Here is a 26,514-nt window from a genome sequence, read left to right as displayed (position 1 = left end):
GTCTCTTCTGGCCCCCCGCTCCCCCCCCCCCCATACCATCATGTTCATTTTTCACTAAAGGAGTTACTCCATACTTACCCAGCAGTTAGATAACTGTTTCCAATATTAAGATTCCACACTGTCCTTACAAGCCCCCCTTTAAGCCTCTTTGCACTACGTTACCCTCAAGATAGCCTTTTTAGTCAGCATTATGTCAGGCGGAAGGATGACCAAACTCCAGTCTTGTAAGGCTGACCCTTCTCACACAATGTTCCACAGAGATAAATTGGTGTAAAGACCTCATCGCAAATTTATTCCCAGACTTGTCACTCTCATTTTGAATTAGTTAATTTACCTGTTTTCTTTCGAAAACCCCATTGTTCTTCAGGAAAGAAGAAATTCTATATCCTGGATGTTTCAAAGATCTTGTTGTATCTTCATCATAAGACAAAGCCTTTTATACAGACTTCCCATCTTTTTCTTGCCATCTCTGGTACTCCTAATGATCAAGCCATTGTCTCCCAGAGAATATAAAAAAGAATTATGCATGTATTTCAATCTGCTGTAATGTGACTGATACACCGCTTCCTTCAAATGCCAAAGCTCACTCCACTACTGCACAAGCTGCATTTTGTGCATGCTGTGGACACATCACCATATCTGAAATTTGCAAGGCAGCTAATTGTGGTAGTCCCCTTACTTTTGTTAAACACTGCCCTTCTCCTGGCTATGAGATCAGATGCAAAATTTGATAGGGGACTGTTAGTGGCAGTTAAGATTCCTCAGTCCCATCTTCCATACTGCTTATTAGCACAGTTGTGGTAAAATAAGCACCCCGATTTTCACAATAAGCCAAAAATCAAGCTAATCCCATTTCAAAACAATGCTAAAACAAGCTAATCCCTAAGAACCCCAACACTCTATATCACTAGATCGCCCTGCCATGCAACACTCTATATGACTAGATTGCCCTGGAACTGTGATGTGCCCACTATGTACCGCTGACTTTCTTGCTCCTGCTTCCCCTCCACCCCCATTTCCCCTGCTTGCTAGGAGCCAATCAAAAAAAAAAAAAGCTACAAGCCAATAATCAACTCACAAGTCAATTAAGCCAAAAACAAGCCAGTTTCTGCATTTCCTCTCCTCCCCCGACCCCCCAACAGGTTTGGCATGTCAGCTTATTAGTCACCTAGACTAGAATGCAATTCACACGTGCACACACACACTTAAAGGAAAAACAGTTTACTTACCTTAAAGTAATTATGCTTCTTTGAGAATGGGTTGTTGTCCACATAGATCCCACAAACCTTTGTCATTCACTTGCCAATTCAAAATCCCAGGTAAAGAGAACTAAGGGTGGGTTGTAGACACTCTGGCCTTTCAGCCTCTGGTGGGGATGCACAAGGATGCTTCTGAAACTGCTATTCAAAGATTCTGACTTCAAGATGATGATGTCCGCATGGATCCCAAGTTTGTGAAGAACTAATCACTATAAGATTCAATGGCAAAAAATATTCTAATGCAGCATTAAGTTTGCTTGGTGGTATGTTGTTCCCTTGCCGAACATTGAGTTTAGCAAAACTCAAACTTCTGAAAACCAGGAAATGCAGAGTTAAGATTGCCCATTCAACCTTAACTCTGCTCTCTTTCAGCAGTGCCCCAGTATGCCCTGTTAACACACACCTTTTCTATGTCCACCCCACTGTTCCTGAAATGCAGATGCACCTTGTCTCCTTTCTACAACCTGTTCACTGTCACCTACAGCATTTCATCCAAATTGGGGTGCACTGGCAGTATTGGTAGCGCACAGGGCTCAATTGGGATGTACTGGCAGAGCTGCAGGTGCCATCCATCCACGTAACCCTCATCTCTTTGCTGCAGCCCCAGCCCCTTTTCCCCTCTCTTGCTCCCCTCCCTGATATGCCTACTCTCCCAGGAAGCATTCACATGTCTAATTTTTTCCCTCAGTGACTGATTACATTATCCCCAAAATAAAATTGCCATCCATGACTCTTAAGGTATGTCTACACTATGAAATTAGGTCAAATTTATAGAAGTCGTTTTTTTAGAAATCATTTTTATATATTCGAGTGTGTGTCCCCCCACAGAAAATGCTCTAAGTGCATTAACTCGGCGGAGTGCTTCCACAGCACCGAGGCAAGTGTCAACTTCCGGAGTGTTGCACTGTGGGTAGCTATCCCACGGTTCCCGCAGTCTCCGGAAATGAGATTCAGAAGTTCGTGGTTCTTTTCCTGTCTACCTGGCCAGTGCATCTGAGTTGAGAGCGCTGTCCAGAGCGGTCACAATGGAGCACTCTGGGATAGGCCCCGGAGGCCAATACCGTCGAATTATGTCCACAGTACCCCAAATTCGACCCGGCAAGGCCGATTTAAGTGCTAATCCACTTGTCAGGGGTGGAGTAAGGAAATCGATTTTAAGAGCCCTTTAAGTTGGGAAAAAAAGGGCTTCATCGTGTGGACGGGTGCAGGTTTACATCGATTTAACGCTGCTAAATTCGACCTAAAGTCCTAGTGTAGACCAGGGCTTAGATTATAGCAGCCTCCAGCTATTCAGTCCAAAACTACTTTTGTACTTAGGTGGAGGGTGTGTGATTAATTTATCCTCAGTTTTGTTAACTGAAGGGTGAGAGTTTACAGCCATCCAGAGCTCTGTTGATTAATCCCATCCTTAGCACCTCTCAGGTTAACAGTACAAGGCAGCAAAAGGAAACCTGGGGGAGGGGGGGGCGTGTATTGCAGGAATCCCTTGGTCATATGACCCCAAATTTGTATCACCTAATGCTATTCTGTGCCCCATGAAGCACACCGAATTTCAGAGCAATCCAGTTAAATGTTTCAATTTGAGAGTACTTGCAAGAGTGGAGCTTCAAAGATTATAAAATGGCAGTAATGGAAACCTAGTACTTTTTCGGTATCGGTGCATTTTCTTATTACTGTTCTCAGTTTGGGTCGTTCCCCCCCTGAGATTTCATGGGTGCCATGCACTATCTTGGATAAGATTTGACAGAGTGAGACTATTTTTGACCCGCGTTCTTTAGCTCTGGGCAAAAAAAAATCCCACCTAGAAACTTTTTAAAATATTGCATTTTTTTGTGTGGGGAATTTATATTTCTGGCACCCTGGGCTCAGTGACTCCATTTGGTTCACCAGCCCTGCTCTACACCCTCCCAAGGCATGCTAAATTTCATAGAAATCCTACTAAGCATGTCAGTTTTAGAGAATTTAAGAAAGGTAACCTTTAAACAGATATTGCGAAGCAACCTTTAGTTATAGAGGTGCTGCTGCTCCACTATAATTAAGTTTGTTTTTTGGTGGGATTTTTTGTCACCCAACTGCACTGTTATTGACCAGAACTATTCTTTAAAAAAATGGCTTTTTCTCCATCATAGTTGAGTAAAGTTTTATGGCTTTAAACTATTAAGTGTTAAATGTCTTTGAACAGTTCTTTTTGTTTTTAAAAAACATCTTCCTGGCTTTTCTGAAATTTCCAGTGACCTACCAACTCAGTATTAAAATATTTTTATACCACTTCCTTTCAACAAAACTGACTTTCTTCCTGTTGTAATAAAACAATGACTACTTCCAATTTTTGCCATGTTTGTTCTATGGGACAGCACCTTCTGCTCCCTTGATGTTGCTATTGCACAGAAACTGACTAGCATCTAACAGCTTTCTGGCCCTTCTACGGGCTTTTTTCCCCCCATGGAAGTATGATTTGGCCGAACACGGTCTTATAAAGTGAATTGTGTGCCTTAGTTTCATATAGCTGTAAGAAGTGAATTGTGTTAGAGCAAAGTGTCAAGATGTTTACTGTCAGCTGATACTATTGAAAGCAAAAATATATTCATCACTAGGTACAGTGAAATACTTAAAACACTGTACAATGAAAAGCAAATGCACAGTAGCTTTAAATGCAAAATCCTTTATGTAACAGTCAGCATTTTTGAACTTGCAAGATAGGAAATTCAGAAGGTTTTCATAGCGCCATTAACTTGCTGGTACTACACGGTGTCGGGGTACTTAATAGTCTCATCAGTAATTTAAAATACTGAATTTATACTTAAAATATTTTAAGTAATCAAAATATCTTGTTTTCCTAGGGAAATTGATACCACAGTCAGTTAAAATCTGATAATTACTATTGTTCAGGACAGATTATCCTTTTCAGTCTTCACTTATGCATCAACTAATTGCTAAAACAAATAGGTATTGAAGAGAATGAATAGTTCATGCTTTTCTAACCTTTGCTTACTCATATTCAGTATAGCCACCCCAGAAAGTTGAAATAACTGAGGGTCACATTGGGCATGCTTCTGGTAAAAACCTGTGGAAAGAGGTACAGTGGGAGGGAATTCCGTTAGGGTTATTCTTCTTTCCCTTGTTGACAGGATATGGCTATGGCCTCTTGCCTTCCAAAATTCTACAGGTGCCTGGGGATCAGCAAAAAGCAAGGACAGTCTGTGTGCAGTCTCTGAGTCTCTGCGAGAACTACTGATCTGATGCTTTGCTCCCTTGCAACATGTATATGCCCATCCAGATTGGGTCCCTCCCAATGCAGAGTCCCTCATACAGTCCTGGGAATGGGGTGAAAGGGAAATGGACCCCCCCCCCCCCCCCAAGGCCTGGGGAGACTGAAGCGCATGCCTTCTGCTCAGAGATTTCCAGAGCACAGTCTAGCTTTTAAGTGCTTTTTCACCTCATGTCTGTGGTGACAAATCCCTTCACCCTTGTTTTCATGAATTACTGGAAACTAAAAATGGCATGACATAGATTCTACTAGGATTAAAAAAAGGCTAAAAATTACCTCAACAGTGGAGTGCTTTATGTAAAATGTAGTAGTAGTCAAGTATCTTAAGATGGGTGACAAAATAGCAGTACTGTTCTAATGGATGATATTGCGTGTGCTTTCAGAGGCAAAGTTTGTTGCTATTGATGCAGCTGACCTTGAAGTAAAGTACTGGAACAGACAAATAACATATAGGAACATAATCTACAGTGTTCTTCTAGTAAATCAGTAAATGTTTATTCACTAAAATACTAAGTATTTTCTATATTATAAATAGTGGATCATTTACTTTGCATTTTTTTCTTTCAATAGGCCTCTATCCCAGGCTATACCCAGAACTTGCTCAGTACATGGGCCTAAGTCTTAATGAAGAAGAGGTACAGAGAAATTTGCCAATGGTTGCAGATACACAATCTCAGGGGGTAGGTACCATTCAAGTAAACCTGATCTTTAGAAAATACAGAGACAGGGTATTTATTAACAAAATACCTTGCTTTTAAAAATAGGACTCCACATATTCTATTTAGTGGATTATACTTCTGGTAATTACCATAGTTAATCAGTGATGGATTAATGATCTTAAGGTGCTAAGTCATTCCATCTCTAGAGCTTACCTTTCAGTAAGAACTTTGTATAAAGAAATTTTTACTGAACCTTTAACAATTTTATTGCCCCCAAAATAACTAGAAGTAAGACATCCTAAAATTTCATTTGTGTGAAAATGTGATTTCATTTTGACTGACCTGTCTTGTTCAGATGTCTACACAAGTTGCTGTTCTAAGTAGTTTGATATGATGTGGTTTTTAATCAGCAGCAACTGGTAACAAGACCTTCCACTGTGAATTACATGGTGGCTCCAGTAACTGGAAATGATGTTGGAATTCGCAGAGCAGAAATTAAACAAGGCATCCGTGAAGTAATTGTGTGTAAAGATCAGGATGGAAAAATTGGACTTCGTCTTAAATCTATAGACAATGTAAGTATATGGAAACTTAAATCTGTCTTGCTTCTGTAGATCAGTAACTGAATCCTGTCGTAATGAAAAGTGAAATTGTATGGGAGTGTGAAGTTTAATACAAAATGGGGTAAACTTCTGTCTGGTGCATAATGTTTCTTCTGTCTTTTTATCTATAGCTGCTGTTTTTGTCTTCTGTTAACACTTTCAAAATATACTAATAGATTAGAGATCTAAACTTAAGTACTACCTAATGATTTACTTTTATATAAATATATAGAAGCAACTAGCATTATGTACTACTCGTACGTTTAGTACCCAAGTTTACACATCGCACCTTTTTATATAAAAAGTACAGGTTGTGACAGGTTCCCCACTGGGGTACCACCTGGAACTGGGGTACCACTGAGCCCTCTGACCCACCAGCCTGTGCTCCCTCTCACACTATGCTGCTGTGACAAGGTGCAGACATGCTCCCAGTCTTACACTTCCTGTGTGAATGCTGGTGGTAGGGACAACTCACAGCTGCAGTTCCCTGACCAGCCACTGCATGTGAACCAACAATAGAGAGGCTACAGCCAAAATAACCACCAGTTACTGTTCTGCCCTGGTCCAAACCCCAACCCAGTATGAATTTATTATCCAGTTCACCTCCAGTTCAATGTGGAGAGGAAATGCAACAGCCCCTCTGAGCTAAGATTCCCATGCACTTCACTCGAAACTCACTGATTTAGATTAAAACATAAACGTTTATTAACTATAAAAAATAGATTAAGTTATTTTAAGTGATAGCAAACAAAGCAGATTACCTAGTAAATAAACAAAAATGCAAACTAAGCTTAACATACTCGAAAGATAGGATTTGAATTAATATCTCATGCGGACAGATGATATAAGTGGGCTATAGAGTCTTAAGGCACAAGTTACACTTGCTTTGCAGCTTGGTATGCCCAGTTGTTTCATATACAGGCTAGAAATCTCTTTAGCCTGGGTCCAGCACTTCCCCCAGTTCAGTCTTTGTTCCTCGGGTGTTTCCAGGACTCGTCTTGTGTGGGGAGGGAAGAAGCATGGATGATGTCACTCCCCTGCCTTATATAGTTTTAGCATATGGCAAGAACCCTTTGTTTCAAAACATGGTTTCCAAACTGGTTTGTGGAAAAATACTGACATCCAAGATGGAGTCTAGAGACATATGGTCTGGTCACATGCCCTTGCATTGTTATAGCAGCTATTGTTTACAGGCTGGCCAAAATGCCCACAGGAAAGTTAAGCTATTCCACAGTCCATTGTCTTTGATGATGGGCCATCAGCCCCGTCTGGTTTCTTCATTGTTGTGCCTGAAAGGCTAGTTGTGGGTGTCACCCAAAGTAAGCACAATTGAAATACAGATACATAGTATTCTTAATTTTAGATACAAAAATGATACGTGCATACGAATCATATTCAGCAAATCGTAACTTTTCCAACGACACCTCTCAAGACTGCTTTTGTACAAAATGCATCGTAATTATGCTATAATATCCTAATATCACTGAAGAATATGGGGTGCAGCATCACAGATATTGGACACCTTTCAGCTATCTGCTATAGTACTTGTTAAATGGCATTTTGGTCACTAGCTCAGTAGCTTTAGTCTTCATTCATAAACTTTAGCTGGGTAACACATTGCAATTTAATTTCTCATTGTGCTGTTAACCACTGTAAGAGTGCCTGCATCACCTTTAGATTAAGACAATATACTACTAATGGGGAACGTTAGGGAAAGTGAAGCTCTGATTTGGCCTATACTATCTCTAAAGAACAGGAATACTTGTGGCACCTTAGACTAACATTTATTTGAGCGGAAGCTTTCGTGGGCTAAAACCCACTTCATCAGATGCATGCAGTGGAAAATACAGTAGGAAGACACAGAGACCCAGAGAACATGAAACAATGGGTGTTATCATACACAATGTAATGAGAGTGATCAGTTAAGGTGAGCTATTACCAGCAGGAGAGAGAGGAAAAACCTTTTGTAGTGATAATCAAGATGGGCCATTTCCAGCAAATGGCAAGAACGTGTGAGGAACAGTAGGGGGGGGAAAAATAAACATGGGGAAATAGTTCTACTTTGTGTATTGACACATCCACTCCCAGTCTTTATTCAAGCCTAATTTAATGGTGTCCAGTTTGCAAATTAATTCCAGTTCAGCAGTCTTTCGCTGAAGTCTGTTTCTGAAGTTTTTTTGTTGTAATATTGCGACTTTTAGGTCTGTAATTGAGTGACCAGGGAGATTGAAGTGTTCTCCGACTGGTTTTTGAATGTTGTAATTCTTGACGCCTGATTTGTGTCCATTTATTCTTTTACGTAGAGAGTGTCCGGTTTGGCCAGTGTACATGGCAGAGGGGCATTGCTGGCACATATCACATTGGTAGATGTGCAGGTGAACGAGCCTCTGGTAGGGTGGCTGATGTGATTAGGTCCTATGATGGTGTCCCCTGAATAGATATGTGGGCACAGTTGGCAATGGGCTTTGTTGCAAGGATAGGTTCCTGGATTAGTGTTGTGTGGTGTGTGGTTGCTGGTGAGTATTTGCTAGACTCCAGCGAGAGACAGCTGAATTGGAATTAATTTGCAAACTGGACACCATTAACTTAGGCTTGAATAAAGACTGGGAGTAGATGTGTCATTACACAAAGTAGAACTATTTCCCCATGTTTATTTTTCGCCCCCCTACTGTTCCTCACACGTTCTTGTCATCTGCTGGAAATGGCCCATCTTGATTATCACTACGAAAGGTTTTTTTTTCTCTCCTGCTGGTAATAGCTCACCTTAACTGATCACTCTCATTATAGTGTGTATGAGAACACCCATTGTTTCATATTCTCTGTGTGCGTATATCTGTCTATCTTCCTACTGTATTTTCCACTGCATGCATCCAATGAAGTGGGTTTTAGCCCACAAAAGCTTATGCTCAAATAAACTAGTCTCTAAGGTGCCACAAGTCCTCCTGTTCTTTTTGCGGATACAGAGTAACACAGCTGCTACTCTGAAACCTATCTATAAAGAGTAACACCAAAGTATGCTTTTCTTGTTCTCCTTTGTGGTTACCAAATGTGCAAAGAAATCATTTTAACTTCTCTGCAGCCAGTCTCTCCTCCATTGTGGTTTCTGACTGACTGTTCCTAGCTGTGAAACTTGTCACATTCTTAAGTGACCTGCAAAATCAGGAGAAACTGGGCTTGTGTCCAAGGTATAACTATCTTACAGCTTTTTTTTTAAAATAGAAATTCTGGTGTGGTCTACCTTGGGAGACCCTAAGGCTTTGTCTGCATTTCGGAAACATCCCACTATTGTCAACACTGGTTAAGCTGAACAGGTGTTGTGTGCCCCAGCACTGGTGGGGTTTAGCTTTCAGCACCCTTTCATGAAAGTGAAGTGGGAGCAAATCTAATCAACATGGTGGTGTTAACCATAATTGCAGGCACAACCCCAACTACATTAGGGCTCCCAGCATTGCTAGTTTAGCTTTTTAACTGTAGACAGGGTCCATGATGACTGAAGCACTACTAAATAACCTCACAGGAATCAAAGCTGAGTAGTTGAGAGAAGAAGGGATTTTCAGTCAACTGTGTTAACACCTGTTTATCTCAGACTAGCATTTGAGATACGTAAAATCCATTGCTAAAGATTCACCATCCTTCACCACTTTAATGTAAGTCTTTAAAGCTCACAATAAACGTGCTTTGAGACAACAAGAGATCCTGCAGTAAAATCAGGGGATGTGAAGACTAGTCTTCCTGATAGTTCTGTGGTGGTAATACTTCATTTTTAAAAATGAAAAGCAAGATTTCAGGCCTTCATTGTATCATAAAAGGATTAATAAGCCTTTTAGCTTTTGTAGGTCACCTTTGTATGTATTAAAAAAAATTGCCTATTCATCTCCTGTAGTATCTTTATTTTCAAAAGGCGTAGTTGTTCAACTCATCTTCTGCTTGCTGCTTATGTATACTTTATGTTATGTATAAAATAGGCACTGGGAACTTTTTCTGACTGTTAATATTGAAGAATAATCAATTTTTATCATTCCATTTAGGGTATATTTGTCCAGTTAGTACAAGCCAACTCTCCAGCATCTTTAGCTGGTCTGAGGTTTGGGGACCAAGTTCTGCAAATTAATGGTGAAAACTGTGCAGGATGGAGCTCTGAGAAATCCCATAAAGTTCTCAAGCAGGCTTCAGGGGAGAGAATTTCGATGATAATTCGTGACAGGTAAAACTATCAAGTGTAAAGGAAAGTGATTGTTCATTATTATTTATTTGTATTGCAGTAGCACCATGAGCCCCTCGTCCAGGCGTGGGATTCTTCTGTGTTTAAGCACCAAACACACATAACAAAGACTATCCCTGCCCCAAAGAGCTTACAGTCTAAGTAGTTCAGAAGCTTCCTTTTCTTGTCTAATATTTCATGAGTAAATCTGTTAAATTAAGACTGTTGGCATTAGCAAGGGCTGCTAACTTTGTCTCAGGCAGGTATTATGCAGAGTTTCTCTCAAACTCCGCCAATGCAATTCTGCTTAGGTTTTTGCTACTTCTGTCTAGGCCTCTTTTGAATAGAGAAAAAGTATACATATATCTTAAGGGGCTAGCCCCCGGCCCCTCCCCCGCGGTCCTCCTTCCTTGCAGCCTCAGCGCGCTGTGCCGCCAGCACTCTGGCCCGCTGCTCCTGCTGGGTAGCATGGGGGCATGGCTGGCTCTGGCATGGTAAGGGAGTGGGGGTTCCAGGGGGCAGTCGGGTGGGGCAGAGGTTCGGGGAGGTAGTCAGGGAACAGGGGGGTCTGGATAGGTGTGGGAGTCCAGGGGGCCTGTCAGGGGGTGGAGGTGTGGATAGGGGTTGGGGCAGTCAGGGGACTGGGAGAAGTGGCTGTTGGATAGGGGGTGGGGTCCTGGGGGGGTGCGGTTGGATGGGTGGGGGGTTCTGAGGGGGGCAGTCAGAGTGCAGGAAGTGGGAGGGGGCGGATGGGGAGTGGGGGCCAGACTGTTTGGGGAGACACAGCCTTCCCTAACTGGCCCTCCATATAGTTTTGCAACCCCGATGTGGCCCTCGGGCCAAAAAGGTTGCCCACCCCTGCTTTAAACCAAGGTCTTTAGCAATACAGACTTGTGCAAGTTTAATTAGAGGTGTGTTTTTGACATTGTTAGTTAAACTGAAATAAGTGTCTGCATACACATTTGCACTTGTTAACTTAAACTGATTTAAAAACACACCAGTGCAAGTTTGTATGTGGGCAAGTATTAGGCCTTCAAAAAGGAGATCAGTGATCTGACCAATGTTATTACTATATATGCCAATGCTATTTTAGTTCTCTTGTAACACTTGCTGACCAATCCATTCTACAAGAACGCGTAATTTAAAATGTAAATGTACATATGTTAAAGAGGGTGGGACACTTAACGTATTTCCTGTGGCATAGGGGAATATAGGTAAAAAGCCAATGAACAATGATTATAGCCTGAGTGGAAAAATAAGCTTAAAATATTAAGTGAAGTAGCTGGTTATATCAAGCCACTTTCAGCATATAGTTGAAAGTATGGGTGTGTAGAGTACATTAGTCACCTAAAATACCATAGTCTCTTTCAACGCTGAAGTGAACTGTGTGTGTGTTAGAATCATAACTTGAAACTGAAATGGCAATTACTCATAAAATTGAATAATCAAAACTGACTTCTGGGAACGTACTGTATCTTAATCTGTATAATTTTATAAATATTTTAGCTAGAAAGGTGGATAGTACCAATATTGAGAACAGACATTTCAGACAAAAAGAATACTTGTAGGTCAAAGATATTGTAAATGTTATAATATATTATGGGATAAACTTGCAGAGCTGTTAGTGTTTAGTAGTAACTCTATAATCTCTTGTGGAATTGTTCAGTATATGTTGAATACTTAGTGAATATAGTACAATAATATGTTGTGAACATATTTCTTACAGGCCTTTTGAACGAACTCTTACTATGCATAAGGACAGCACAGGTCATGTTGGCTTCATATTCAAAAATGGAAAAGTAACCTCAATAGTAAAAGACAGTTCTGCTGCTAGAAATGGTCTTCTTACAGATCACAACATGTGTGAAATTAATGGCCAGAATGTAATTGGACTGAAGGTAAAGTAATGTGCTTTACAAAAACAAATTCAGCATAACAATAGTCCTATCTTCGCACTCTTCTGAGAGGGGAGTGGGGCTTTTAGAAGATCACAAGTATGGTATGAGAGAGTGTCATTCTGAACACTTATTGATGTGACTTTTTACCAGTCAATGTAATCAAGAATGCTCAGCAAAATTTTAACATCTCAATATCCGAAGGTGGTCTGTCTGATTATTCCAGTTTTCTGTGTGTCTTAGCAGATAGAAATGGCTATTAAGAGTTAGGCTCTTACCTAGCTTTATCCTTAGGTTTTTGTCATCAACTTTCTTAAACTCTGTTTTAGTATCATTTCTCTAAGAAATGTGTGCGTGGTATTTCTTTTCCTGCTCCGTCTGGAGACATGAGGTACAGCTTGCTAGATGTTCCCTTGCCAGTATCAACATTGGGAGTGATTGCCCTGTAAATTTATGGCTTCCTGTCCAGGGTGTCCTCCTTGTGTCTGGGTACATGCTGACCTTTGTATTCCAAGACCAGGGATCTTTTAATGATGCTAACAGCTATTGTTTGGTCCTAGTCTACATTAGATATCTTCCCTTAGTGTTTCCTTGCAGACATTTTGAAAAGGTTCTTTTTGCCCTGTTTATAGTCCGTAGCTATATGCAGAAGGATTTCAGGAATTCAGATCATGAGGTTTTGTTCATTTGTATTTCATTAACAGGACTCCCAAATTGCAGACATATTGGCAACAGCTGGGAATGTTGTGACAATTACTATCATGCCTTCATATATCTTTGAACATATAATTAAGAGGTAAGCAAGAAAACTTTGATTTCATTTTTTAAATATAGCTAATTAGTTGCACGAATCTGCTTCTTAAGTGTTGTGGAAACAATATTCCAATGGACGATTACTCCTTTGGTTCTAGGGTAAATTTTAACTCTCAAACACAAATACATTTTGTGTGTTTGAGTCAAGAAAATGCCAAATCTGGCATCAGGCATGCCCATTTATGCTAAGGGCGTTGCTGTAATATGTGTTTCAGTTCACTAACATGATTTAATCTGAATTTGTGGGGGATGACTATGGTATCCTTTTAAGACAAAAGTTTGAAAACTTGTTTTCTGCAAACAAAACAGAGTAAACTGTTACAGAAGAAGTTAGTGGCAAGGAATTAGGGCACTGGAATAGCTTTATGGGGGAAGTGTGTAACATACAAAATTCCCACAGTTTAGACTAGATCTCGGATTATTGTAGAACAAGATTTGTATTTCATTTCAGTCCTGTTGTGACTTGGGCAGAGTTCATGTGTAATGTTAGAGTAGCTGATTACAGAAATGGAATACCTTTTTACTTCAAACAATTGTAAACCTGAAATGGAGTCTTTTGGGACTGGGAAATCATGCTTTTTAATCCTGTTATTCCAGTCAGATTGAAAGATGTCTCCTACATCTCATATACAAAAAAAAAAAAATCAGTAATATGTAACTTTCTGCTTCATTAACGTTTTTCAAAGCCCTCTTTGAAATTTAGCCAAATAATATTTCAGAGTTCTAATGGATTTTTGAATATAGCAGTGTATTTGAAATCTCAAATACTTCAGTGGTTTGCTGCCCACACCCTGACCCCAATTTTCATACCCAGATATGGCCCTCAGGCCAAAAAGTTTGCCCACCCCTGTTAGACCATGGTGATGCACTAAAACTAGTCCAGCTTCTGTTAAAGATGGACTAGGACTCCACTGTTCTCTGTGTAAAACTGAGACATTTTTGCCATCTTCATTTGTGCTTTAAGCCTTTGCCACTACCTGAGCACCTCTTCTGGTTGCAGTGTGACAAAAACATATTGCTTTCAAAGTTGAGGATGGAAAAAAGTTATCTTTAGCTGCTACACTCAGCAGTTTCTCTGTAGTTAACATCAGGCAGAATACACCTCCCAGTTCTGCACCCATACACAAGGTAATTAGAATATTCTGTTTTCTTTCATAAAGTACAAGGTAGAATAAAATGCCAACAGCATGGTTACCTGCTAGTTTTCTATATCATTTGCTGCAATGTTTTGCTGTTAATCTAGTAAGACAAAATGCTTTGATTTAAAACTTAGTGTCAGGTATTCTCTGGTTTCTTTCTTTGCATTATTTTTAATAACAAAGTAAGGGTTTGAAGTTTTTTTAAATTTAGTAAAGGACTTTTTTTTCCCCCTTCCCCCAGGATGGCTTCTGGCATCATGAAAAGTCTGATGGACCATACAATCCCTGAGGTCTAAATGTAAAGCCATTGTATTGTATATGCATATGTAATGAGAACTCAGCTAATCTTGGGCTATTATACTCAGCAACTTCTGGATTCTGCACATGAGCATTTCTTGAGTCCAAGAGGAGATATGCTGCATTGAGCATTTACATTATATATCATGGCTGGGAATGTTACCATTCAACATGTTATCTTGTTTATTCATGCAACCGTAAGACTTGTTTGTAGCCTAATGCTGATTTTTACAAATGTGAAATTTTCAACAAAGTTCTGCTGATCTCTTTTGCTGTAGGATCATGCTACTCTAATTTACTACTGTTTCTATGGTTATAAGCCATTGCAACAAAAGGAAACTAATAAGTGTTTCTTCTGCAAGTGATAATATCAGTTATCCATGATCTAGAACATATTGCTGCTCTTTGTATGTTCTTTTTTGGATGAATAAGTATTTTTATTGCCTTCTCTTTGTAACCATATATTTAGAACAGTATATTTAGAAAATTGACTATCTTAGTGGTAGTGTACTTTTTGTTCAAGTAATCTTGTTGGCAAAAAAGTCACTTGAAAACCAAGTTTAGCTAATATTGGCATTAAACCTTAAAGAAGTGCTTTAAAGGGTAAAGTATATAGATAAAAATCGATTGTTAAACTCAACTTTTTACTACTCTTATTATACAAATTGTAACTCTAATATGCTTAAATTCTGTATCCTTAAACATGTTTAAAAATAAAGTTCAGGAATAACCAAATAAGATTGCAAAACTTTGGATATTTTTTTAAGATGTAGGATGAACATTTTAAAACTGCAGAGTGACTTTGTTGATTAATAACTGTTCAAGCAAACTGAGTTTAAGGTAAGTGTTAACCAGGAAGTATATCCGAATAAAATTAAAATTGATACTTTGCAAAATGCTGTTCCTGGTCGGCATCTGAAAAATTGAAGCATTCGTTCAAGGAAGAGTTGGTTCTTTTTATTGGTAGTTCAGTGGGAGTCTAAATCTCCCCTATGTTAAATGTTACAATTCAAATAGCTGTACATTATAAGCAGCTCCAATGGGTTAGTGTAGAAATGGTTTCCCTTTCCTGTAAATGGTTTTGGCTAGCAGCAGTCTTGGTTTGAAACAGTCCCAGAGCTTTTTAGACTTAAAGGGACACTGTTAACTTAAACATACACATTACCTACTGTTGCAAATAACAACTAATTGATGTAAGTTGAATATTTACAGAACAAAAGTATTATAAAGAGTATCCTGTATTTGTTGGGTGGGTGGGTGTGGTGTCAATTTCATTCTTTCCCCTTTATGGAGTTAGCTTGTCCTGTTTCTTTGGGGGTCTGACATAGCAATAGGGGAAAAACATTTAGAAATAAGTAAATAAAAGGCATTCAGCAGAAAGTGTAATTAGTGAAATTACTTCTAATTTTAAGTGTTTTTAACAGAAAATCTAGGCAACTACAAACATTACATTCTTCTCACAGTTTGAAATGGAGGTTTAATGCATGCTGAAATAACGTTTTTCATACTTGCATGAGGGATAGTGCCCCACTTCCCATATTTACTAATGAAATGGAGCCAGATGATGCCATAGGCCAATGATTGGCACAGATTTTGTCCTGCTTTGTGCTCCTACACCAGGATACCAACTATTTGAGCATTGGGTTGACCATTGCTTCCTAAATCTTCTAAGCTAAAGTTTTTAGAGGGTGAGCTGCTCCTAAACCAATTCCAGTACAGAAGTCTTTGCCTATTTTGAGGTTGGGTCATTTATGTGATTGTTCTAGTACATACAGCTAATTGTGCACTCTCCCTGTCAAGAACCTACTGGTCTTTCACACTAAACTTGCTTTCTGAAAAATGGTGGGAAGGAAAGCTTTCAAGCAAGTCATCTGATTTTATCAGAGTCAACTCCCTTGTGATCTGTTTGAGAGGAGGGAATGTCTGTGTGGGTGTAATTGACTTCCGTGATGGGTGGTTTAAGTTTCTCAGGCCTCACCAATCAAACTATTCAGTTATTTCAGGTTGTTTGCAAGCTGCAAATCATCACTGTTGCAGTGAACTTATTGATCAATTTTTTTGGGGGGGGGCAAAGGGTTGGTGCTGATTTAGGGGACTGTTGAAGGAGAATGTGCTAAATTCCCACTCTTTAATAAAAGCCATAGCAGTTCAGGCTCAATCAAGTTGTTGCTGCTCATGAAGGGAAAAAAAATACCTCCCTTCCTAAAGAGAAGCAGATGCATGCCATAATTATTCTAGGAGTCAGCCTGACAGGAAAGAGGCAGTGGAAAGGGAGTCAGGTTCCCAGCCATGGCATTGATTTCCTGTGGGACTTAGGCACCTAAATGCCTTTGTGGCCAAGTCATTGAGACAAAGAGCCTAACTCCCAGATGCCAGCAAACCAAGCTAGTTAGTAGGAAATGCTGAGGGAAGGAGGGGGACCTAAGCCTTACCCCTCAAAGAGAGTTAGGCACAGCCCTTTATGGTTTCTGCTCAGAAGGTAGGCTAAATCAGAAGGGATTTCAAACCTAGGTCTTCCATATCCCAGGTGCTTTTCCTAAGCGCTAGGCTAGCTGCCACCATGTAGGCATGTTCTCTGAATGCCTCCTGGTGCTCAGATGCCACTGCAGAGATAGGGGCTGAATAGCTACCTTGAGACTCCCACTTGGGTTGAGATGTGAGTGAGGCCATTAGCTCTGGGGGAGCATCAGGATCTAGGAGGCTTCATCTGTACCCACAGCTGAGTGTGTATGGGTGTGAAAGGAAGTCTAAAAGGGGGAGTTAGGTGGCCTAGGCAGTAGTGCTTCATTCAAATTCCCTGTGTAGGTTTGCAACAGGGAAGGGATGGCATTTATGCCCCCATTGTTCTTCAAACTGTCTCTGTACATCCTTGTGGGATTGACTCCCCCTGCTGTCAAGCAATAGCACTGCCTTAGGCAAGATTCTGGGAGAGGGGGTATTGTTCAGTTAAATAGTCCATTTTCTTGTCCTGCAAGCACTCAAAGTCCTCTACTGGGACTGTGGTGAGGCCTGAGCCACTTCCCATCAGGCTGTGCTGTAGCTGGAGGTAAATCTCCTAGACCAGACTCATGGGTGCAGGGCTTGAGCTAGTATGCTAAAAATAGTGGTGATGTCATTGCAGCATGGGCTCTCAAGCATTCTCATGCAATGTCCATACTGCTAGCTCAAGCCTGTTGGTACAAGTCTATCTAGCTGAGGTGGGAAGCTTGCTCCCAGCTGCAGTATAGACTATGCTGGTATCTGACACCCATAGCTGATGCTGTTTGGGTGAAGCCTACTCACCTCCATGATGTACAGTCTGCTGTACCCTTACTCCTCAGATGAGCAGGGATTGAGACTTGAGGTCCCAGGCTCATCTGGCCTTAGAATGTACATAGCCCAAGTGCAGCCTCAGGGCTGAGTACTTCCCTGGTGGGGTGGAAGATACACCCCCCCCTACTTTGGCTTCAGCACACTGTTCCACTGAAGAGGTGGGAGTTCATCAGTACCACTTATGGGGTGAATCAGCCAACACTGCTTTGCCCCAATGTTGATTCATAGTACAGCACTGAGATGAAGGCATCCTGTTTCACAAGGCTACAAAAGCTCTTGTGTAGACTCAGGTGTCTTACCTCTTCAACCAGCACTACTGCTGTCTGCACCAGCTCAGAGTCCTTTACTGGGCCTGTCCTCCAGCACTGATAACTGCTCCACAGGACCCATCAGAGTACCCTCTGGGAAAGGAAGGACAGCTCACCACAAGGGTGGGAGATGTAAATAAGAGGAAGCACACTTTCCCATCAATATAGGGTTGGTATGGGGCCTCTCAAATGGCAGTTGTCACCTCTTTTCCACACATCTCATCCACTGGACCTCTCAGCACTGATGAACCTGAACACTTCACCATTACAAATCCCAAGGACACCATCTGCATACAGTGCCTAATGGCCATTTTGCCAGCTGCATTTTGATGCTGCCCCACACCTAGCTCTTCAGTGCTAATCTGATATCCTGAGCCCCTTCCACATCAGTTTGGAGGATCCCAGGACTTGATCTCAGAATACTGTTTCTATCCTCAGATCAGGCATCATGGAAATACCATAATGCAGCATCCACTCTAGCTTCTCCTGTATCCTTACATGCAGTATTCCATGAAGGCTCTTACTGAAGCTAAGAAACCAGCTCCTTCACCAGGACATTACATCTGCCCCAGCATAGACAGTCCCAAGGGGGTTTCTGTGACCAAACCCATCACAATGACCATTGACTGGAGTAGCAGGAAATGGATCTTCACGCAGAATGCCTTTGCTTCTGGCTCAGTAGATTTTGAGTGGCCAATTATCCAGTTTGCCTGGCTCTTTCTTACCAGCTTGTGGGACACCACAAGGACAGCTAAGTGAATAACCAACTTTTCAGTTTTCTGGCGATTACAAAAAATTAATTTTGGGTCAAACTAAAACAATTAAAAATTTCAATTTTGAGCATTTAACATTAAAAAATGGAAGCATTTCTAAAGTGTCAAAACCCTTCATTTTTTTTTTTTTAAAAAAAGTCCTTTTTTCAGAAAAAAAGACCACCACAACAATTTGGCAAAATTTTCAATTTAACAATCTATTTTTTACTGGAAAAGTTTTGGGCAAAATATTTTTCCAAGTTTTAATGATGGTGCCCCTTACTAGATTCTGCCAGTGGAACAAAGGGAATCAATTGGTAACCTAGGGTTCAGCTCTAACTTGACACTCCTTGGAAGGATACAAAGATGTATACAGTGAGCTGATAGTTTAGCTACAACCACAATGCTCCTAGGATTAAAATGCACTCCTGCCAGAGCTGCTGCAGCATCTGGGGCTTTTTTCAGGCACATTCCTATTCACAAAGCAGCACCAGCCATACAATCAGCAAGCACTATTAATCAGACTTCACATTCATGCCCAGTTGGGAGAGCAGTGCTAGTCCACATTTATCTACAGAACTCCTCATTCACTGTCCATCATGGGGCACTACTCACTAATCTCCCCCTGCTGAGGGTACACAGGGGCCTAAAATAAGATGAGGTTACTGTTCTCAGTCCCTTCTGCCATCACGCTACTTGCATCTTCCCCTCTGCGTTGTACAAAAAAAAAAAATCAGAACTTAAGTTTGGGAGGACACATGTAGGAGTAAGGTGCTGAAATCACCACTGCATTTGAATGCACATGTCCACCCCTATGGTGAGTCTGCAGCTCAACACCAAGAGGCACCAGTGTGAATATACAAAGGCAACTGGAAGAACAAGTTATTGGTAAGTAACCTCTTTCTCACAACCCCCAATTCTGCTCCCTTGGAGTACAACAAATGTTTCTCCTGTACAAAGTGGGAGCTACTGCAGCTGTCCTGTAGGTGACTAAAGTATGACAGCTGCCTCAGGTATAGAAACACTTTGTTCATGAGTAAAAAGATTCCTCCTTTAGCCCCTGTTCAACACAAGAAATTGGAGGTTCTACTATACTAGGAAGCAGGTAGGTGTGATAGATGAGAAAGACTCTTCAGAGTGATAGGGTTAAGGGAAGATCATGTTTCCTTCTAATAAATTTGTAGAGAGCACAGAGGTTTATGAAAGGGCTTTTGCTTAGAAGCTTCCAATTAAAAAAAAGATGATATGAACGTGGTCCTTGCGGAAATAAGAGAGGCTTGCTTTATTGATTTAAACATACTACCCTATTTGATGCAGTTCAAGTAGATCACACAGTGATTGCAAGTTAAAATCTCTTTAATTACAGAAAAATAAGTCTCATCTCAAATGAAGACAAGCATTTTCAAGTTGAGACAATATGACAGCCTTAATGAAATACAAACAAAAATATTACAGTATGGAAATTACAGTACAAGAGCTTTAAATGAAGTCACCATAAGCTAGAAAGTTTTAGATAAACCAAGCTTTCTATTTTGGTTGACCTTCAGCAGCCATCATTGCACATGGGTAAGTTCCTTTACAAAGTTTGGTTTAAAATATGTTGAGTTCATTTAAATATCTGTAGGGAAAAGGCACTTAATATTGCAGTTTCCAGAACATGATTTGTTTATCTTCCCCTCCTGTGATAATACTGCTGCATTGCTCATTCATCCACATACATGTTACAGCACCTGAGAAAAACAGATAATTGAATTTTGTGTTAGATACAAATACAGTGGGAATATCTGAGAAGTGTGAACAAATCAGAAGAGTACTATTTTAAAAACAAGTTTGCAAGAGGTATTTGATGGGTAGTTTTGATCAAATTAATAGCATTTAACAGCACAGCCTTAAAATTTCTCTTGCTTGAGCATGCTCAGTGAGGACCCGTGATCTCATTTACAGTATGTATACTTAACTCTAGCACACTGCATACCCTTAGCAGTCTTTTGAACTGGATGAGTCAATTTAGCCACAGCCATTTCCACTCTAGTCAACTGGCCGAAGGCTACAAGAGTTTTCCTTTAGCCCAACTTTCAGAGGACCCTTCACTGCATTCTTAGCCCCTGCCACTTGACCCATTTCTCACATGTTAAAATCAGAGTTGGCATCCTACACAATCCTACAATACACTTCAGTGGGAGCATATGGCCAGAAACCGTGTGTTTGCTGAGATTCCACTCCTCCATGCAGAGCTGAATTCCACAAGTAAGCTTTTATTACACTGCTGTTTCCAGCCCTCATAAGAGCAAGGGAAACCTTACAAGCGAACTGATGCTAGATAGTATTATCTTCAAGCCTTTAGATGCCCTGAAACAGGTTTGGGTCAGACTAACACACTGAACCTTAAAGTGTGCTGACTGTAAAATTGAATTTGACATCAAAATAAATATATGGACTTTGGACAGATTTTTCAAAATTAGGTTTTATTAAATGTGGAAAATACAAACTCTGACTTTCCCAAAATTTCACATCTGCGGCCGAAACCTGGGTACTAGACCTTGCATGCTATTAGAGCAGCCTGTTTTCATCAGTCCCATTGCAACATCCAAATCAGTAGAAATCAACATTTCTCCTGTTAATCTTTTTTTTCTTCTTCCCATCAGGTCACCAAGGGGCAGATCATCCATTATTTGTGGGCCAGCAGCATTATAAAGGGAGATGAAGGGTCCTCTTCATCTTCCACTAAAGCCAATGGGAGACTTTCTATGTCTTAAATTTAGCATCTGATCCAACTGTCATTTGATTCGAAATTCCAGTTCACCTAAACTGGCGATGGTGTCAGAAATTGTAACTGTTCTGTGACCCATGTCAGAGTACAGTGCTCCTCTGGAAAAAGGAACCTTGCACAGAACTGGGACTCAGATTCACAAAGGTATGTAGGGTGTTGCAATGCTTAACTTTTAGGTGCCTAGAAAATCACTGGAACAATGGGGTCCACAAAGCCTGAATTAGGTGCTGGGCTCACAGTACACAACATGGGGAGAGAGAGAGAAGGGGTTCCACAAAAGCCAGCGTGCTAGGTGAGGAGCTGTGCAAGCCAGCCCAGGGGAGATGCCAATAAGAGGGGTGTATCCTCAGTCCCCCCCTTCTCATGGAGCAAGGTGCCTTTCTCTGCCTATGACCCACAGCCAGAAACCCCTCTCCTGAAGTCAGGCAGCTTAGGTGCCTAAGCCCCTTTTTGCAGCAATAAGTTAGGTGCCTGTCTCATTCCACACAAAACAAGAGAAGGAGGAGGACCTCCCTTATAACCACTAGCTCAATGATTAGAGCACTCACCTCGGATGCAGAAGATCACAGACCAATTCCCCCTCTGCCTGATGAGGGAAGGGATTCGAAGAGGGGGTTCCCCCCACTCAATTGAGCGCTGAAGCCAGTGGACTATATAGTCACCCTGAGACCTGGTCTACACTTAAAATTTAGATTCACCTAGTTACATCACTCAAGGGTGTGAAAAATTCACACCCCCTTAGTGCTATAGTTAAGCCAACCGAACCCCCGGCGTAGCATTCTGCTGCTCGGAGAAGTGGATCATCAATAATGAAGGAAAAACCCCTTCTGCTGCGGTAGGAAGTATCTACGCTACAGAGCTACAACACTAACAGTGTCACTGTAGCGCCCATAGTGTAGACATGACCTCACTCCCTCTGGCCCAATTCACATTTAATTATTCAAACATTGAATTAAAGTGGAACAGATTCAATAGGAGAGACTCGCCTGGGCCTCCCACCATCCTGGGGAGTACCCTAGCCATTGTGCTGAAGGTTAAAAGAGAGAGTCCTCCTCCCCGCCACACTCTGGTTGCTGTGTGTGTAGTTAGGCTGCTCTGAGCATGTCTACCAGATCAGGCTCTGCAGGCAAGATACGCAGAGTAGCACCTATCTTCCCCCCATTGTGGATGGTGCTGGGGCCTAGACAGGAGATAGGTGTCCAGATACCTAGAGGGAGGCAGCAGTCTGCATGTGCAGAGGCAGAAACAGGTGCTGAGGGAACATTTACAGCAAAAATTTAGGGGTTGAGTGAGTTTAGAAGCCACAGGAGTAGGTGGCACCACAGGGATCACAGGGGAGCCTAAAACTGGGACGTAGGCCCCTGAAACTGGGGTTTAGGCACCTAAGTTCCTTTGTGGATCTGGCCCGAGGAGATTACACAGTACTCCACACGCACCTGTATGTCCTTTGATTCTTTCAATAACTTTTCCTGCAAGAAGGTCCCAAACCAATAATTCTCCAGACTGGCTTCCTGATAAAACAGTATGTCCATCCCATTTGAAACATCTGCAAAATAATTCGGTAATCTTTTATCCCACTTGCATTAAGTGGCGGCATTATTTAAGACTCTTCTACCTGTTAGTTTAGTCCATCACCTATGCATAAAAGAAACTGTTCTGCTTAGCACTGAGGCCAATGCTGCACTATGAATTAAGCACTGAGAGTTAGGTGCAAGGGTAAAGGGAAAGTTTTAAAAATGAAGAAAACTGGCTGTCGATAGGTTAAAGCACAAATCGTATTGCTCTATGCTCTGAAACACTAGATCAGTCTGAGTAGAGAGAGGTGGGAAAGAGCCCCTCAAGTTAAAACTGATACTTTCTTCAGTGTAAGATAACAAGGCTGACACTTCTATAGTTTTTGGTATACTACAAAACTAACAAGTTTTGAATCCAAGATGCTTTACAGCTGCCGAACTACACACAAACTTGCATCTATTAATTGTAGCAATTTTCAGTGTCAGCTCTCACTAATTTCAGTGAAAACTGCAGCTGCTTAGCACATCTGACAGGCTGGTTATTTACAGAAGTGCCTAGCTTTAGCATCCAAGTTGAGAAACTGTGGCGGCAGCAGGCAATGCACACAGAATCCCAACCTTTGCACTTCCATCTGTTGATACATGCATCTCTTGTTAAGATGACCCCATTTCTCCTAGATGACATATACCTTAGAAGTGTTTCATATTTGTGTCATTTCCACATTCCCTTTGGGCATTTGATGCAAACACAGATGTCCACTTCCTGCCCCCACTATAATTCAGAGACATAACTATCAATTATCCATACAGCCACTGTAGCTAGAAGGGGTTGCGCTTCACACAGAGCTTTTTCTCAGCATTACCTTTGAGGCTGCTCTGAGGCCATAGAAGAGATGAGCATTCCAGTTTGCACATCTATTACTTTAAAACAGCCATCTTCTCCTGTGCTGAGCAGATGTCTGCTGTCTATACAAAAATTAAATGTATTAAACATGTACAGTACTGCATATCTAATATTTCCAGTGGTCAAAGGAAGGAATGATGACTAATATTGCACATTAGTTAGGTAGGTCAGAAAACATACTTTAATTAAAAGCAGTTATTTCAGTCACATCTCAGATAATGAGGAGTAAGTAAATCTTCAAGCAAAAAAACTGAAGCAATTTATAACTAGCCCAGAAAAGTATTCTAACATCAAGTATAGTAAAGCACTGAAAACCTGGAGACTTGTGTCTGACTATAACTGAAGATCTAAAACTCTACAATTACGTTAAAAATCTAGATATCAATGTACAGTAGAGCTATACAAAGACAGAGATTCCTCTAGCAATTCTCATCTCTCTCAACACCTGCATATTAGAAGAGACTTAAACACAACATACCAGGACTAAAAGCAGCATCATACACGGTCCCTGAATGACATGAAAGTTGGTGCAACATAGTGGCAGTAGTAACATCCCAAATACTAATAGTGCCTTCTTTGGTTCCGGACACCAGCATTGCATTTGCAGCATTTAGGTTGATAGTATTTACCTAGACAATTAAGTACCACATTATTCCTTTACTCAGCTCTCACATGGGCATTCTTGATAGACCTTTAAGTGTTCACAAAGCAAGCCTGTCTTCCATAAGCATCCAATTTTATGACATCAGTTGATTACATATTTTTATATAAAATCCTGACTTTTTTTTAAAATGTAAAATCCTTGCCAACTATATGCGAGCAGGAAATGGAGTCTTAAGCAGATTTATAAGCGTTCTTTTTCCTGCAGAATCAGACATTTGAATTGACATTTAAGATCTTATCCAAGAGAAGATAACTAATTAGAAATGTAGGCTGTAATCAGTCAAAGAAATGTTTAACCATAGCAAGCAGGTCTAAAAAACCACTAGCCTGCGCTTTGCCCAACCCATCTGTTTTTGATATCCTTGGATGCTGTTGGTAAATTTTACCAGGCATTGTTGCCTCCTTGTGATCTATAAATAAATCCACTGAGAGGTTTAAGAAATTTCAATACAAGTGTTCTAAATACTCTGCAGGAATGATGTTAGAAGTTAACGGATTTGTGTACATTTATATTCCAGTATCTGCCCATATTTATTTTTAATTGTATGTTTGAGCCAAACACGAACAATGTATTTAGATATTCACAGTGGTGTTTATGACAACATAGATCATAGCAAAGTACAAAACATGGAAAACAAGTCAGACTTTTACCTAAAAACGCTAAACAGGCAAATTTGGTATTTGTGCAGAAGGCATGAGGATGCAAATACTTCAGACAAATTTATTCTGATTTACTGAAAGAGCCCATGAACCCTTTGCACACACCACAAGTAGTGCCAGACCAATAATAAGAAAACCCATTTGTTTATACAACCTTTCCACTCTCCAGAAGTGGACACTTGAACCAATTCTTTTAAGAAAAGAGAAAAATATTTGGAGTTAGCTTTCACTTTCCCCTTAGGCTATTCTAGTCCATCCTAGTCTTGGCATTCTTGCAATATCTAGCAAGTGGCAGCCTTTGATGAATGGTAGTCTTAATTCAGAATTTTCACTTTTGTTGGTTTATGCCAGATCTTTTAAAAGCTTAATTGAGATATTGTCAAGTAACTCCAGACTATAGTCTTTGATTGATTAGAAGTTATATATGTGTACATTTCCATACTCACACTAACATCATGTTCTAACTCAGCAAGCAATTCAAATTGATGTCTTTTGGTGCCCAGAACCTCTGCAGGAACACAGTGCCACACCTAGAATACCAACATTGCAGTTTGTTTAAACAAGCATTAGGACAACTGGTCATGTTAACTTTTCTTTTAATTACCTAGCTCTGTCACTGCAAGGTAAGTTGTTTATGCTAACTAAAAGCTGTACAAAGGTCAGTTCAAGAAACTTCCTCCTTGTTTCTAAGTTGAGAATTATTCTTCCTTTTACTTGTTTTGGTTTAAACATTAAACCTGCCTGTTTTAAGCTCTCTTGACAAATCACAAAGAACTGAGTCTATAACAATTAAAAACAGTCAGTAGCAGCAGCAGCAGCAGATTCCACTGAACCAAACAGAAGCATCCTCTACCCACTGAGCAAGAAAACATGATAAAACAATCCACCAAACAAACAGACAGACTTTGCAGAATGCCCTTAAGGGCAGTGACAAATTTCAAAATTCCAAATGCTCCCCCTCTTAAAACAAATGTTTGGGGGGAGGTCTCCGATTCTAACTATGACAGTATTAGACAGGGAGAGGTGATATTTTAATTAGGCAGATCTTACTCCATTTAATAGTTATAAGGCAAAGCCAACACCTTAATTTCTACTCAAAGCCCAACAGATAGTCAATGCAGATCATAGAGCACTGGCACCATTGCAAGATATTCAACTTAAGTACTGCATTACCTTTAACTTTTGAGTGGATTTAAGGTACAGTGGTTTTCAACCTGTGGGACCCTGGGGGTTTGCAGACGATGTCTAAGGGGTCCGCAAAAGTTGTCATTACCATAGAATAGTGATTTTCAACCTGTGGAATATGTCTAAGATTTCCAAAGACACCTCCATTTGAAATTTTTTTAGGGGTCCACAAATGAAAAAAGGTTGAAAACCACTGGGCTATTACAAATAAGGCTACGTTTTAATCATGGGTATTTTTAATAAAAGTCACGGGCAGTAAACAAAAATTCACGGCCCGTGACCTCTCCGTGACTTGTACTATAGACCCCTAACT

At 40.6% G+C, this 26,514-nt stretch overlaps 2 protein-coding genes across 8 annotated transcripts in view; one reads left to right on the top strand and one right to left on the bottom strand.

Annotated features, from left to right (window-relative positions):
* The window catches only part of LOC102938622 (syndecan binding protein), a 31,689-nt gene extending 16,821 nt beyond the window's left edge, over positions 1-14,868 (top strand). For 2 of the 4 annotated variants that reach the window (XM_037892574.2, XM_043539590.1), the window contains exons 4-9: positions 5,098-5,207; positions 5,597-5,761; positions 9,817-9,992; positions 11,716-11,887; positions 12,589-12,680; positions 14,078-14,868. In XM_037892574.2, coding sequence (XP_037748502.1) covers positions 5,098-5,207; positions 5,597-5,761; positions 9,817-9,992; positions 11,716-11,887; positions 12,589-12,680; positions 14,078-14,132 — 770 coding nt within the window. In that variant the 3' untranslated portion in view covers positions 14,133-14,868. The remainder of the gene's footprint in view (positions 1-5,097; positions 5,208-5,596; positions 5,762-9,816; positions 9,993-11,715; positions 11,888-12,588; positions 12,681-14,077) is intronic. The other 2 variants (XM_037892575.2, XM_043539591.1) reach the window with 1 other exon arrangement.
* A 4,975-nt stretch (positions 14,869-19,843) lies between these two features.
* The window catches only part of NSMAF (neutral sphingomyelinase activation associated factor), a 59,999-nt gene continuing 53,328 nt past the window's right edge, over positions 19,844-26,514 (bottom strand). For 3 of the 4 annotated variants that reach the window (XM_037892571.2, XM_037892572.2, XM_037892573.2), the window contains 5 exons: positions 25,463-25,546; positions 24,172-24,322; positions 23,653-23,755; positions 22,712-22,821; positions 19,844-20,235 (listed from right to left, as the gene is read on the bottom strand). In XM_037892571.2, the coding sequence (XP_037748499.1) occupies positions 20,141-20,235; positions 22,712-22,821; positions 23,653-23,755; positions 24,172-24,322; positions 25,463-25,546 (543 nt within the window). In that variant the 3' untranslated portion in view covers positions 19,844-20,140. Of the gene's footprint in view, positions 20,236-22,711; positions 22,822-23,652; positions 23,756-24,171; positions 24,323-25,462; positions 25,547-26,514 lie in introns of those variants that run through there. The other variant, XR_005224329.2, reaches the window with a different exon arrangement.

This window comes from Chelonia mydas, chromosome 2 (assembly GCF_015237465.2).
Source record: "Chelonia mydas isolate rCheMyd1 chromosome 2, rCheMyd1.pri.v2, whole genome shotgun sequence".
NCBI classification, from domain to species: Eukaryota; Metazoa; Chordata; order Testudines; family Cheloniidae; genus Chelonia; species Chelonia mydas.
The sequence above is the reverse complement of the archived record's forward strand: the minus strand, read 5'-3'. Positions and strand labels throughout refer to the sequence as shown.